The sequence below is a fragment of the Dermacentor silvarum genome, chromosome 9, assembly GCF_013339745.2.
Source record: "Dermacentor silvarum isolate Dsil-2018 chromosome 9, BIME_Dsil_1.4, whole genome shotgun sequence".
Taxonomy (NCBI): domain Eukaryota; kingdom Metazoa; phylum Arthropoda; class Arachnida; order Ixodida; family Ixodidae; genus Dermacentor; species Dermacentor silvarum.
In genome coordinates this window covers 72,779,983-72,795,765 of record NC_051162.1, presented here as the reverse complement: position 1 = coordinate 72,795,765, position 15,783 = coordinate 72,779,983, and the positions used below count along the sequence as shown (strand labels likewise).

Genomic DNA, 15,783 nt, shown 5'->3' with positions numbered 1-15,783 from the left:
CACTAATCAGACCTAAATTTGAGCATGCTTGTATTCTTTGAGACCTGCACACGAACTCAGCAACCTCAAGAGGGTTCAAAAAGAAGCAATCAAGTTCATCGAAAATTTTCTCTCACCGACTCCTCTGTAACCAAATAAAATCTAAAGGCATTCAGGCACTTCATGAGCGAAGAAAAGCATTTAGACAGGAATTCCGTTCTTTACTCTTAACAAATCTCCATTGATCCTAAGTCTTATTTGTCGCCATTAACCACCAGATGCACCCAATGCTGTTGAAGCCACGCATTAATTCCATAGTTCGCAAGAACAGATGAATTTTGGTCTCCCTTCTACGCACATGCAATAATAGACAGGGACCTCTTGGCGCACTCATCACATCTACAAATTAATGCTTCCAAGTTTTTTAAAGCATGGTTTCCTTAGTGAACACTGCCAGAATTTCCTCGACCGTGGCTGTTGCTGTCTTACCAAATAGACATGCGCTTCATGTCACATAGCATGTGCGCATGAGAGGATGTGCATCTGTACAAGTAGCTATTAGGCCATGGATGCATGAATGAAAGAGAAAAAATGCTAGTAAATTTTACCCCTGTCTTTTGCATCGTACTTCTCTCAGAATTCATTTGTCCTCATCGAATCACTATTCCCTCGACAATTCACAAAAGCTTCGCTTCACAGAGATTCCAATAACATGTTCATTATTGCATAATTTTTCCATTGTTAAAAGTTATTTGTTATTAAATAAAAAGAATAGGCTGATGCCGATTACAGAACAATAAATAATGCTGACAACTTGCTATATCGTGAAAGGAAATAATCTTACACCTTTAATAATCTTAAAGTTATATCTTATACATGGGTTATTAAAGCAAACTTAAGCGCAATTTGGTTCCATGCATCCTGCATGCCCACACGACGTCTCTTGAGTATGGTATAAATGGAATAAAAAGTAACGAGGTTCTGTCTTGTTATCCACCAGTTTACTTGACAAATGAAAATGCCTGAATGGTAAGGCTACGATAGGATTACTTTATGCATTCTTGGAGGGAGAAAAGAAAAAAAAAAACACGAAAAACTACCAATTTGTGTTTTCATTTCTTTTTTCCCCCCATGTATGCAGTAAGAGTCATAGTCATTTTTGAAAAACCTGTTGCCAGTTTATACAGTGGAGGACGAAACAACTCGACCATACCTGGCCGCTCGAGGAACGTCGATGCTGGACCGGCGTTCGAGCACTTTCTGGGCGATCAGGTCACCCGAAAGCATCACGGTCGCCGTGGTGATCAGCTGCGTCTTCACCGGGTGATCGCGCATCACACGCGCGTAGAGGTTCCACGCCTGCCGCATTTCCGATCGAAGCCGTTTCCAACGCTAGCGCACGTCAAACGCCCTTAAATCGCAAGCTCCGTACGGACAGCAATGCGGAAAACGCGCCGTAAACTAACCGTCGAAGTGGTTCGTCTCTACCAACCGCCTTGGCAACCACGTGTAGAGACAGCGGCGGGAATGTTTATCTCAAAGATTTGAGTCCCCTTGGGAGTCCCGGGTCGCCCTAGTTATCGGAAGCGCCGATTTCGGACGGCAGCGACAGCAAAGACACGGTTTGATGCGCCGGCTCTTCGGGTTTGCACGTGTTTGTTCGGATCAAATTTCCTGCCCAATCGCTCCGCATTGCATGAGATCAACGCGGCAGCACAGCTGAATCCACATGACTACATATTCAGTGCACGACATGACCACATGTTCAGGCTCCGGCGCACACCTTGGGTAGAGGAGGTTAAGCAAAGCGAGCAAAAGCAAGGCAATCAAGCCAACGGTTACAAAACAAAACGAAAGCCGTAAACCGGAAGTCACGTGACCTGACGTAACTCCGACGAAAACGCGGCTATTTTTGAAAACAAATAACGCGCTCAAGAGTGGGAAATCGATTCATGCGTGCAGCGTTGCCTCTGAAGCGGCTTAAGCCGTTCAATCGAACAACAAAGTCATGTGTGATGTTGCTAACAAAACTACCTACTATAACACACATGTTATGTAGTTAGTTATGTAGTTAGTTATGTCTAAATGTGTCTGTAGAGTGGCGGTGTGGGCCAACGTTACTAGAATAAGTTTATTCTAGTAACGTTGGTGTGGGGTGCCTTCGATGTGCTCGAATTCGGTGTGAGCAGAGCCGCCCGACAGTGCGCGTCAGTTTGTTTATTAATTTTCGATATGGCCGAGTTTTGGAGGTAAGATAATCCTGCTTCAAGCCGAAGTAAATATAAGGAATAAAGTGAAACATGGGCCTTACGCAATATGTTCTACTAAAGCTTTGCGCAAATGTCCCAAATAATTGTGCGCGGTGTATATGAAGTGTAGAAATTATATTTGTCGCTCTGGTGCATAGATGTATACAGTGGAAAAATAAAAATAAAGCGAGCGCCGGACAGAGGAGCGCTCGTATGCATCGCTTCTTCATCGTGTCCCCGTCTTCTTTGTGCTCTAAGCGTTACACAACGGAATATGAAAGCCACAACTACAGCATTCAACTGTTATTTATTAGGGTGGGCGCAACAGGCTCACATGGCTCGCCACGAAGGCGTTATGCAGCTGCTATATAGCTGACACCCTACGCATTTTCTAAACATCTTACAATAGCCAAACAATTGAAGTGTGCAGCTGTTGTCATTTTGTCCTGTTGTATGGAAAATGACACAAAAAGAAGAGAAAAGAAAGACTAGCTCGAAAAATCAGTTGTATGTTAGCTTTTCGGAATAAATAGGTCATGAGACCATAGAGTTACTTTACTAATTCCAGATGAACAGCTGCGCAAAAAAGTGTCAAAGGACGCAAGGCGCCTTTGCTACGACTCATTTTTGCGACGCCAAAAATATGCAGAATATTATGCCACAAAAAATTTACACGTAGCACGTGCACACGTGTGAATCACGTGTAAAGTTCATTTAGTATATTTTCCAGAAGTATCGAATGGAAAATTTGAAATTTTGAAAATTTTGATGTAAAAGATGTGGTGCGTAAAAGGATATGCATTTGCAGGCGCCTGAACTATATGGTCCCACCTAAAGTCCCGAGATGTTCCGGTAAAACAAAACAATATCTAGAGACTTGAGTCCCACCATACCGAGGGATGCTCGGGGTAGTGTTGATTGCGCCACAGAGTTAATTTAAACAACCATATAGGAAAAGCTCCCGACGGTGCCCATACATAGAAATCGGCCAGCAGTCCAGTAAGTAATGGTCGATCGTTTCTAATGCGTTACAGAAATGGCACAAAGGGGAAATCGCCAGACCAGATCGGTGCATGTACAAATTTAGGCGGGGGACTCGACATCGCAGTCTTGTTAATGCCACTTCTGTTTGTCTGGATTTGCAAAAGTTCCTGCTCCAAGGGAATTGTAAGTGGTGCAGTTCGGTGGATGATGCTAGATCTGATTTTGATGCCATAAGGGTGTATCTTCTAAACCTGGCAGACGTTATGAAACCCTTCGTTGGAAGAAGGGAACACACAAGGCCTGCAATAGAAGTCTTTGCCAGGCTATCTGCCGCTTCATTCATAAATATGCCTTTGTGACCAGGTACCCATACTAATCGCAAATTCCGCAAATGACTTGGAACCAATGAGTGCAATTTTTTTAGTATAATGCGACTCGCCGGGAGCAGTAAGTGAGGTGCACAAGGACAAAGAGTATGTTAATACTACCGCGGTTGTTGTGGGAGGCTGTAGCTTACGCAAAACTAAGACAACATCTAGGAATTCCGCTAGGAATATTGGAGTGTAGTCGGGGAGCCGAACAGAAAAATTCCAATCTAATGCCGATGAAAAAATTCCAACCCCGACCTTTCCCGCACTCTGCGAAGCATCTGTTTCTATAATTACGTTTGTTTGGAGCTTGTCCAAGTGATCTTGGAGTAAGCCATTAGGAATATGCCAGGGAAGTTGCTTCGCATGGTTGCGTTATATGTTATCATAAGTAATAACCAATGAATTTTGGATACTGCTCACCGTGATTATATCATTTGAACGTACATTTAACGGACTTAATAACGATTGATTCTGTTTTATTCACCCGTGGCGTGTGGAACCGAGGCCATGAGACTCCAAAAAAATAAAGCTGGTTGACTAATAAATATCGACTGGGATCTTCTTATTGGAGATTCATAGAGCCTTATGAATTGAGTATTCAATGACAGTGAGTATTTTAAATCTCATTTCTAGGGAAGTAAGTCGTGATTCCTTGTAGAGCACGGCGTTCGCTACAAACTTTGGCAGCCCCAGACATAAGCGAAGTGCTTCCCTTTCCAGCAAAAGTAGAGGACGTAGTTTATAAGCCGGGGAGCCAGACAATAACACACCGCCGAACTCTAGTATTGGCCGGATATACATGCGGTAAATCATTATAAGTGTGTCTCTGTGCATGCCCCATCGATTATTGCTAATCCTTTTCAATATCCCCATTGCACGGGAAGCTTTTGAAGTTATATTTTCAATATGTTGACGCCAGTTAAGGTTTTCATCATAAATAATTCCTAGGTCTCTGACTTTTTCCACTTGTGGAATAGTGGAATGGCGGTACGAAATGGATATCGTAACTGCATGGGTCTTGCACCGAAAAGACAAGAACAGCGCTCTTATATACATTAAGGGACAAGTGGATACTATCCAGCCAAGCTTCCAACTCGCATAAGTATTCCTGTAAGTGCTCGTACAGTGAATGAATATCATTTGCCGAAGCAAAAAACGCTATATCATCAGTGTAAACGTACGTGCATACATTCTGATGACAAGGAATGGAGCTTAGCGAGATATTAAACAAAAGCCGCGATAACACTGAGCCTTGTGGAACCCCGCGTGTTTGTCTGAATTTTCCTGATACAATTCCACTTTACGCACAGTAAAACTCCCTGCCCTGGAAGAACTCAGCAGTCCGCGTTACGAAGTAATCAGGTAATCTCATTTCCTGCATCATTTCTGTTAAAATAGGGTATTCCACACTATCGTGTGCTTTTGAAATGTCTAATGTAACTAGAGCTGCACATTGGCTGAGGTAGCGAGCCAACTGATTTCGGCTTTCTAGGTCGACGTGTGCGCACCAGATTGACATCCCTGGCCTAAATCCAATTTGACAGGGGTTCAATAATTAATTCTCCTGTGGTCACAAATGCAATCATGCGGGTGTATCATAATCTTTCTATTAATTTTACAAAATTTGATGTTAGAGAGATCGGCCGAATGTTGTCTAGTACATACCCTTTGTTTTGGTCTTTAAGCAGTGGAATCATCTGTGCGATTCTCCACGCAGAAGGGATCCAAGCATATTGTATTGAGTGATTTACAGTATCTAACAGAACGTTAGGAGCAATGTCAAACAGAAGTTTAAGCATCTTAGTAGTAAGCCCATCAGCACCTGGGGCTGCAGCTGGTAAACATGAAACAGCCTCCGACAATTCTGACAAAGAAATCTCTTCGAAATCTTCAACTGTGCCCTGTCTCTGAGGAGAGGAGGGAAGACAAGTCGAGAACCGGATCTCCAAACCTCTCGCAATTGACTCTAGAGATTCTGCTTTATCACTCTTTATCGATTTCTATTGACTCGAAGTTCCAGGGACGCGGAATAATTTTTTGTGATCTTAAAAACCGAAACAGTGCACGCTTATTATTTGACTTTGAAAGAAATTCAAAATGTCGGACATTGTAATAATCTGTTGCCTTAGAGGCCGTTCCTTTAAACGTTCCAGCTATAAATGTGTAGTTATTCCAGTTTCTCGGAGACTGGTTCTGCATGAGTTGTTTCCACGCAGCTTTCCGTCGCTTGTAATCCCGCGAGCAGTAGTCATTCCACCAACTCGTAGAAGTAGGGTTCTTGCTAGCTTTTAACTAGAATTCTGGTCTTTTGCGCGAAGTGTCTAAGATTGAGGAAATATCCTCAGCGTTCATGCATGATTTTCAATTGTTGATTTGAAAGTGTTCAGCAAACATTTTTTAACTCTGGTAATCCACAAATGAGTGGATTCGAGCCTCCATGGTGGATTGCGGACCTATAACGTCAAACTTAATTGGAACGTGATCACTATTTGTCCCAACATCCACTGTTTCCCATGAGGATATGGAAAGACCTGGACCCGAAAATGTAAAATCCAGCACAGATCTAAACTGTCCGCGAATAAATGTAACTGATTCCGAATTTTGACATAGAAAATTATTACTTAATTGTTGCCCAGTCCCACATACGCTTACCACACTGGTCTGATCTGGCTCCCCAGGATATGTGATGCGAGTTGAAGTCTCCAGCCAATACAATTTCTTTATCGCATTTTGCCAGAACTAAGTCTAGTGGGCGTGTATCCTGCACACCCGAAGGAAAATATGCATTAGCCACCAAGAAAGGCCTACTGCCAGGGAGAGTAATTTCTACTGCTAAAATTTCACATTCTGGTGACATCAGCTTGAATGATATATTTGCCCTGTGGCAAAACTTGCTTTATACCATAATTAACAAGCCCCCTCTTTTAGACGGACGATCTAGGCGAAACGATCTAAAATCACGCAAACAAAATAATTTTTTCAGGGGATAACCAAGTTTCTTGCAGTAGCATTATATCGGGACAAAGTTGATAAGATAGAACGTTTAAATCGTTAGAAGCAGCGAATATTGATGTGCAGTTCCACTGTAGTACCCTCATCTACCTTCCGGTGATGAGACCACCGCAGAGGCAACTGCCTCCTCCAAAATATTGGATTTTGAGTTGACTTCAGAGAGGATTTTCTTAGATTTACAAATTGAGCGTAAAGTGGTATTCTCCAGGGGAGAAAACCTCATTTTCTGTGCCCTCACATCAATTTACACGATTGAGGTATCCTGTGAATCAGGATTGTCTGAGTTAGTAGTGTCTTTGCTGGAGGGACCTTCAATAGGCCTAACTTACTTTCTGTGCAGATGCCGCAAAACGTCAACTTCCTGAGCGTGAGGTGTATAGTAGCATTCATTTCAGAGTACATTGATTGAGCAGTAGCAGTCGGTAATAATTGCACTAGTTGTGAGGATACAAAGCCATTAAAGCATTCCGTGACGCTTTCTACAATACGCTCTTGATTTTAGCCATTTACTTTGCAATCGCTTGTGCGATTACCTCTGACAGCGTGCCATCAACGACAGCCTGGTGCCTTGCTGTCACACTCACATATCCATGAGCTCTTTCCTTTTGGCATCTCGGCGTGAGCGACGCCTTTTGTCCATAACTTCCAGGATTTGGATTTCTTGATTTCTAACAGGGCAGCTAGAATAATCAACCTTGTGGGCTCCATCGCAAAGGCAGCACGTGTCCCATTGAGCCGAGCAGTCACTAGAGGATTGGCTCTTCCCGCATGCACAACAGCGAAGGCTAGATTTACGAACGCCTATGCTATTTGGCCTATGCCAATTTGCCTCCCTGGTGCAGTATATATTCCGCCACTACCTCCCTCATGACTCCGACAATAAACCCATGGCCCTCAGTCCCCAGTGGCTCCGGAGCACCTGACCAAGGCGGCGGTCAGACCTGCTACGCGGCAGAGGGTCCTAATAACCTCTGGGTCCGGGCAGGCCGCCAATGGAAACTGACATTGGCAACGTTCAACACGCGCACCCTCTCGAGTGAGGCTAGCTTAGCAGGACTATTTGAAGAATTATCAGGCATTTCCTGCGATAATATTGGCCTTAGTGAGGTTAGAAGAACTGGTGAGGCTTACACAGTGCTGACTAACGACGATGTCCTCTGCTACAGAGGTCTTCCAGATCAGAGAGAATCCGAGGTAGGGTTTCTTGTCCATAACAGAATATCGGGCAACATTGATGAATTCTACAGCATTAATGAGAGGGTAGCAGTCGTCGTAATAAAGCTGAATAGGAGGTACAAAATGAAGGTAGTACAAGCCTACGCCCCAACCTCTAGTCACGATGATGAAGGAAATGGAACAGTTTTATGAAGATGTTGAATTAGTAATGAGAAAGGTGCAAACTCAGTATACTGTAGTCATGGGCGACTTCAATGCAAAAGTGGGGAAAAAACAGGTTGGTGAGCCAGCAATTGGCAACTACGGCGTCGGTTCTAGGAATGCAAGAGGAATGCATGTTAGTAGAATTCGCGGAAAGGAATAGGCTCCGAATAATGAATACCTTCTTCAGGAAGCGCTACAACAGGAAGTGGACCTGGAAAAAGCCCTAATGGAGAAACAAGGAATGAAATAGTCTGCCGATCTAAGCATAGTGCAGGATGTAGAAGTGTTAGGTAAGGTAAAGTGCAGTGACCATAGGTTAGTGAGGTCTAGGATTTCTCTCAATTTGAACAGGGAAAGAGTGAAATTAGTTAAGAGGAAACAGGCCAACCTAGAGGCAGTAAGGGTAAAAGCAGACCAATTCAGGCTGGTGCTCGCAACCAAATATGCAGCTTTAGCAAAGGAAGATAAAGACAATATAGAGGTAATGAATGAAACCGTAACTAGGTTTATCTCAAGCAGCAATTGAAGTGGGAGGTAAGGCACCAAGGCAACCAGTAGGTAAGCTCTCTCAAGAAACAAAGGACCTAATAAAGAAACGACAAAACATGAAAATGTCCAACTCAAGAGATCAGATAGAATTCGCTGAACTGTCAAAGCTGATGAACACGAAGAAAGTAAGGGATATTCGAAATTAAAACGTGGGAAAGATTGAGGAAGCCGTAAAATATGGACGCAGCATTAAATAAGTACGAAGAACGCTTGGCATAGGACAAGGCAAGATGTATGCACTGAAAGATAAGCAGGGCAATATCAGCAATTTCGATGACATAGTAAAAGCAGCGGAAGAATTCTATACTGACCTGTACAGTGCCCAAAACAGCCAAGCTACTTTCATTCGAAATAGTGATGAACCGGATACAGAGGCTCCTTCTATAACTAGCGATGAAGTTAGGAGGGCCTTGAAAGACATGACCAGGGGAAAAGCGGCTGGAGAAGATGGAATAACAGTAGATTTAATCAAAGATGGAGGAGATATCATGCTTGAAAAACTTTAAACCCTTTATACACAATGCCTCGCGACTTCAAGTGCACCAGAGAGCTGGAAGAACGCCAACATCATTCGTAAGAAGGCAGACGTTAAACAATTGAAGAATTATAGACCCATTCGCTTGCTTTCAGTATTGTATAAAATATTCACTAAGATAATTTCCAATGGAATCAGGGCAACAGTTGACTTCAGCCAACCAAGAGAACAGGCTGGCTTCAAGAAGCGATATTCTGCGATGGATCATATCCATGTCATAAATCAGGTAATAGAGAAATCTGCGGAGTACAATCAACCTCTCTATATGGCTTTCATATATAGATTATGAAAACACATTCGATTCAGTAGAGATACCAGCAGTCATAGAGGCATTGCGTAATCAAGGAGTACAGGAGGCATACGTGAATATCTTAGCAAACATCTACAAGGATGCCACAGCTATCTTAGTTCTCCACAAGAAAAGTAGAAAGTTACCCATTAAGAAAGGGGTCAGGCAAGGAGACAGAATCTCTCCAATGCTATTCACTGCATGCTTAGAAGTATTCAAGCTCTTAGACTGGGAAGGCTTAGGAGTGAGGATCAACGGCGAATATCTCAGCAACCTTCGGTTTGCAGATGACATTGTCCTATTCAGCAACAATGGGGACGAATTACAGTAAATGATTCAGGACCTTAATCGAGAAAGTGTAAGAATTGGGTTGAAGATGAATATGCAGAAGACAAAGATAATGTTCAATAGCCTGGCAAGGGGAAAGAATTCAGGATAGCCAGTCAGCCTCTAGAGTCTGTAAAGGAGTACGTTTATCTAGGTCAATTACTCACAGGGGACCCTGATCACGAGAAAGAAATTTACAGAAGAATAAAATTGGGTTGGAGTGCATACGGCAGGCATTGCCAAATCCTAACTGGGAGCTTACCACTGTCGTTGAAAAGAAAAGTGTACAATCATTGCAATCTACCGGTGTTAACATATGGGGCAGAAACTTGGAGGTTAACAAAGAAGCTCGAGAACAAGGACCGCACAAAAAGCGATGGAACGAAAACTCTTAGGACTAACGTTAAGAGACAGGAAGAGAGCGGTGTGTATCAGAGAACAAAGGGGGATAGCCGATATTCTAGTTGACATTAAGCGGAAGAAATGGAGCTGGGCAGGCCATGTAATGCGCAGGATGGATAACCGGTGGACCATTAGAGTTACAGAATGGATACCAAGAGAAGGGAAGCGCAGTCAAGGTCGGCAGAAAAGCAGATGGGATGATGAAGTTAGGAAATTTGCTTGCGCAAGTTGGAATACGCTAGCGCAAGACAGAGGTAATTGGAGATCGCAGGGAGAGGCCTTCGTCCTGCAGTGAACATAAAATATAGGCTGATGATGATAGTGATGATGATGATGATGATGCTATGTCCAAAGCGCCTTGTAATGGGCGCGAGGCAAGCGTATCCACTCTGAAGATCAGAGGCCAGACCTTTATCTCTGTGGGGGAAGATGTACCCGCAAACGTGGCAATTACTGATTCTGTGGGTACACGTGCATTGTCCACCAGTCTGTTGCACCGGTAAACAGCAATTGCCCCAGGCGCGGAGAGCTTTTCCAGGGTCTCTGCCGGACTCAAATTTGAGTCCACACGACGAACAGGAATATTCCCTTGATGCAGGCAAGATGCGGAGGGATGAAGGCACTTACTTGCAATGATCCAAATGATAAGCACTTAAGAAGGCCATACACGCACGCCTGGTCTGGCAATCGGCAAACAATCCTACCCCTGCCAAACTGTCGTACATCGGTAATGTGCAAGTAGTGATGCGTGGCCGCATGAAGCTGCGACTGCACTGCCTTCGGGTTGTTTAGCTGGATGGTTCCTCCATGCAAAGGCACCAGCGCCACAGGAATGCTGCTCACCCCACTACGGAAGAGAGCTTCAAGAGGCATTTGATCAGGTGGTAGAGAGGCCGAACAAGGCAGAGATCGCCCCGGGCCATCCTCTGGAGAATTTGTCGACATCTGTGGCACTATCTCACTACTTAACAATTAAATTACTCTCAAAACGATACTTAGCACCAAGAATCAGGGAAATAAATGCGCCCGACACTTAGCCGAAACCCGAAGAGCTCACAGTTCGTATAGAACAAGGCCAGGAACCACCGAGATTGCCGGTCATCATTCCAGCGTAGAATTTCACTTCTCTTCTGTCGTCGTAATGAAGAGGCCTGCGTTTACGGGGGTATGAGCCATTCATTGTGTTACGCGACGGACACATGTGATTTTGAAGCAATTTAATTTTGAAGAATCGCAAGTGGCAATGCGACAACGGAGGACTGCGGGCATACCGTCAGTGACGTTGTTTTCTCCGTCGCAGCCGAATGTTTCAGTTTCGCTGGTTAACCATCTGATGATGATGATGATGATGTACCTCTGTCATGGCTCGCACCCAACAAGGGGTATAGGCCAAGAATCGGGTGGCAGTGGGTATGCTAAAGAAAATTCATATTTGAAAACAAGAAAACAAGAAACACCAAGTAAAAGACAAAAAAGGCAGATGTCGCAATAACTAGATTACCATGCGAGCGAGCAGTCAGAGTAACTGAAAAGGTGAAAGTGAAAAGCTGTTACAACCAAGGGGAGGTAATATTAACAAAACAGTTAGGAGAAACCAATTTAGGTGATATAAATGCATCTGGCGTGTAGAATACAAATACAATAATTAGCAGGGTAATCGATTTGTTTCAGTTAAAAATTAAATACTGCGCAACACACGTCTCTGTGACTATAGCCTAGTGCTGAGGCCCCAAATGATAACAATACTGGTATGTTTAAGCCAAATCCAATTTTGTAGAGTGGAGCTTCCAGTAATAACTTTCTGTGATGTGAATATCGTCTGCATGATAAAAATTAGTGTTCTATTGATTCAATTTCCTTACAGCTGTGACATAGAGGGGACATCGTGAGGCCAGCTCTATGTAAATAAAAATTCAATTGTGTGATGCGACAGCGTAGTCTGGTGTAAGTAACTTCCAAGTGCCGAGAAGGGCACCACTGTTTATTCCAGCAAGAACTGAGATGCTGAAAGTCTGGAGATGGTTTCAGCAGTAAGTTGCTTAAATCATTTTGCAAACCAAATTATCTGTATCTCGATGCAGTGACGTAAGCAGTATCCGGTAAAACAGGTATATCTAAGGTCCACTTAGAGACGTTCTTGCTAATAAATCTGCCATTTCGTTTAGATATAAACCGCAGTGGCCAGGAACCCACAGCAAGTAATTTTTTTGTAAACTTTTAGGGGCTAAATCGTGAAACAAGCTAAGGAGAGCTGAATTCGTTTCCGTGGAAAGCGACACACATACCAATAGAGAATCTGTAACTACGACAGCTGTTGATTGATTTGCAGGAAGTTTATGTAGCGCTAGAACAATGACCAATAATTATGCTATGAAAATAGGCGTGTAGTCTGGAAGGCGAACAGAAAAGGACCAATTAAGAGAATGAGAGAAAATACCTACACCAGCCTTCTCTTCGGACTGTGAAGCATCAGTGGCTATGATATTGTTTGTTTCCAGGTGAGATAGGTAATCTTGTAATTGATCATTTGAATATAGGTATGGCATTAGTTAGATGGATAACCGGTGGACCATTAGGGTTACAGAATAATACCAAGAGAAGGGAAGCGCAGTCGAGGACGGCAGAAAGTCAGGTGGGATGATGACGTTAGGAAATTCGCAGGCGCAAGTTGGAATACGCTAGCGCAAGACAGGGGTAATTGGAGATCGCAGGGAGAGGCCTTCGTCCTGCAGTGGACATAAATATAGGCTGATGATGATGATGATGATGGCATTAGTTTAGAATATGAGGGGAAAATATCGTGAAATTCTATCTGGAGGCTTATTTTTGATTGACTTGTTGGGCGAATGCGTTGAATTTGCACATTCAATGGTGATAACTGTGCCTGTACGAATACGATCTGAGGGGTGTGTAATCGCGACCAAAGACTATTAAAGAATGAACTTGGTTCGTTAATAAAATATACATTGGTCTTCTTTGCGGAGATTCATAAATTTTTAGATATGTTTGGACTGTAAGAATCCTCAATCTGCTTTTTTAAGCTTGGTATTCGCGCTTCCATATACAGCATGGTGTTGGCAACAAAATTAGGGAGTCCAAGGCACAATCGCAGAGCTTCCCTTTTATAAGCTGGGCTACCAGAAAACAAGACACTCCCAAATTCCATGATGGGTCGGACATACATTTTATATATCATAATTAATGTATGCCTTCACAGCCCATATCGTTGGTTACTGATCTTACGTAGCCATCTCACGGCACGAGTTGCCTTAGACGCAACTCTTTCAATGTGGCTTCTCCAGTTTAGTGACCCATTATACGCGATTCCCAGGTATTTAAGGCAATTCACCTGGGGAATGAACTCTTGACGATACACCAATGAAATATTAATGGGAAGATCTAAAGGAAAGACAAGAAGTGCACTTTTACTAACATTCAGAGACATATGTATATTATCAATCCAAGTTTCAAGGATGCATAAGTAATTTTGTAACGATTGATACAGTGAATTTAGATCATCACAAGGACGCGAAAAGAGCGATGTCATCGGCATAAACGTACACATGAATGTCCTGGAGCGAAGGAATGGAGCTTAAAAATATATTAAATAAAACAGAAGAGAACACTGATCCTTGTGGTACTCCGCGTTTCTGCCTATACCTTGACGATGAACATCCGCTTTGAAAACAGTAGAATTCTCTTTCCCTTAAAAATTCTGCAATCCACGCCGTGATGTATTTCGAAAACCTGTACATCTCTAGTTGCTTTGTTTCTTTGTTTAATTAGTAAAATTGTCTGTAACAAATGTTCATTTTTTATTATGTGCGCTGCACTGATACTACTGGACGGGGTCAGGGACTTCTGGACAGTCACTGCCTTTTGTCCCTGCATCATCTTGAGATTTTATATAGTTGCAAGAAATAAATGCAAAGAATGAAAATTCAAATAATTTTTCGGGCCTCTATGGTTCACCATGTCTGATCTATAAATAGATGTATGTCTTGGTAAATCGAAGAAAATGTCTGAGAGACGCATTTTCAGGCTTTTTCACTTATCATAACTGTAATTCGATATATATATAGAGAGAGAGAGAGAGCCAGACAGATTGCGTGTGGTTTGCCCCCCCCCCCCCCCCCACTCGAGAAATAGTTGGTTCGCCAGTGGAACTTTCTCATAACGGCATCCAAGTGCAGTTCCGCTGCTCTCTTCTTGTGCAGGAGAAGACGTGCCAACCTCCTCGGCGTCATTCGATTGCGCAAAAATGTTTTTACTCGCCTCAGAGCACTGCGAGATCGCTCTCCTGAAGCAGCTGACGCAGGCACGGAAATCACGAGTGGCAGGTACCAGACAACCTGGTCCATCATCTTACGCATATCTGCAGACTTCCCCTGCCGAAATTGTAAAATGCGTTCACTTGCGGCCGGACCCTAGTGATGCTGAACTATCGATAGTACTATCGATACTATCGATAGTTGAGTCACTATCGAACTATCTATGGTAAAAAAAACTATCGATAGCATTAGCGATAGTATGAAACCAGCCACGCGAGCTCATTGCAGCATAAAGTTGGTTCCCAATGCGCGTGGTAACTATGACAGGACTCTTCGTTATTGCAGTCTACCCGTCACCGAGCTTTGCCGATGTACCCGTACGTACAGCTGCTGGATAAAATGAGTGTCGCAAACGTCCTTGTTCTGCTGGCAACAGCGACCCGAGGTGCACTGTTTGGCGCGCCTGCTTCTGAGCTGAATTCGAGTGGAATGTTTACTTCAGGACGTACGCTTGCTGTGTTTCAAGGTCAGTGCTTGAACTGAATCGAAGCAACATAGACATAAAAGCAAGAAACGAGCACGTTGCCCTTGACACAGCAGCTGCGCACTATTATATATATGTTCCGCGCAGCCTCTACTGGTATATGCGAACAACATTGTGATGTATCGTTTTACTGGCTACTTTTAAAGGCTGCTCAAATATTCAGCGTTTTGTGAGATCCCGTGGTCCGTAAGCGTTTTTGGTTGATAGTACATACAAGGAAGTACAAGGACCTACCGATGGTACTATCGATAGTAACACCGATTGCACTATCGATGGTAACACTATCGATTGTTTATCGATAGTAATACTATCCATAGTCTCTTTACACTATCGATGATATCGATAATCAATTTACCGATAGTTTTGCATCACTATCGGACCCTCGTCACGCAGGAGCGTTGGGAGAAGCACGAGTTGCGCTGAAAGCCTGCTGATGTCAAAATCTGCAGCGTGTGCTCCTAAAAGCTCATTTAGGTTGTTTGCCGCGAAGTTTCGACCTTCAGCAGCGTCAGTCAAAATACGCTCGAGGCTAATCAGCTGCTCCATGCCAGCCTGTTCAAATCGCCGTCGGATCTCGCTGGTAATACGATTGATAGCGTACAAAAAACTATTTTCACTGTGATGACTTACCGTCAAGTGTTGCAGGCTCCTCAGGCTTGTATGTGAATTGAAGCCTTCTGGGCGGCTGCGAAATTCTGGGCACACGAGGTTCCTTTAGACCTAACTCTGTTGCTTTTGAGTTCGTCCGCTGCCATAGGATGTCAAGTGAAGCGTCAGAGAGTAGCCTTGACAAGCGGTCACAAAGAGCCTCTGCAGCTTCGTTTGCTCCTGCAGCGCGGTAAACTGGGCGTTGAAGCATCCTCGTTAATTCCTCGCATAAGCCAAGCAGGG

The 15,783-nt window shown here is 43.5% G+C and overlaps 1 protein-coding gene across 2 annotated transcripts in view; it reads right to left on the bottom strand.

The window, feature by feature from the left end:
• Positions 1 to 15,783, bottom strand: part of LOC119465313 (protein Mpv17) — a 63,576-nt gene that overhangs the window by 8,018 nt on the left and 39,775 nt on the right. The window contains exon 1 of one of the 2 annotated variants that reach the window (XM_037726111.2): positions 1,193 to 1,819. The exons of the other annotated variant lie outside the window; for it this stretch is intronic. Coding sequence (XP_037582039.1) covers positions 1,193 to 1,347 — 155 coding nt within the window. The 5' untranslated portion in view covers positions 1,348 to 1,819. Of the gene's footprint in view, positions 1 to 1,192; positions 1,820 to 15,783 lie in introns of those variants that run through there. 2 annotated transcript variants of the gene reach the window in all.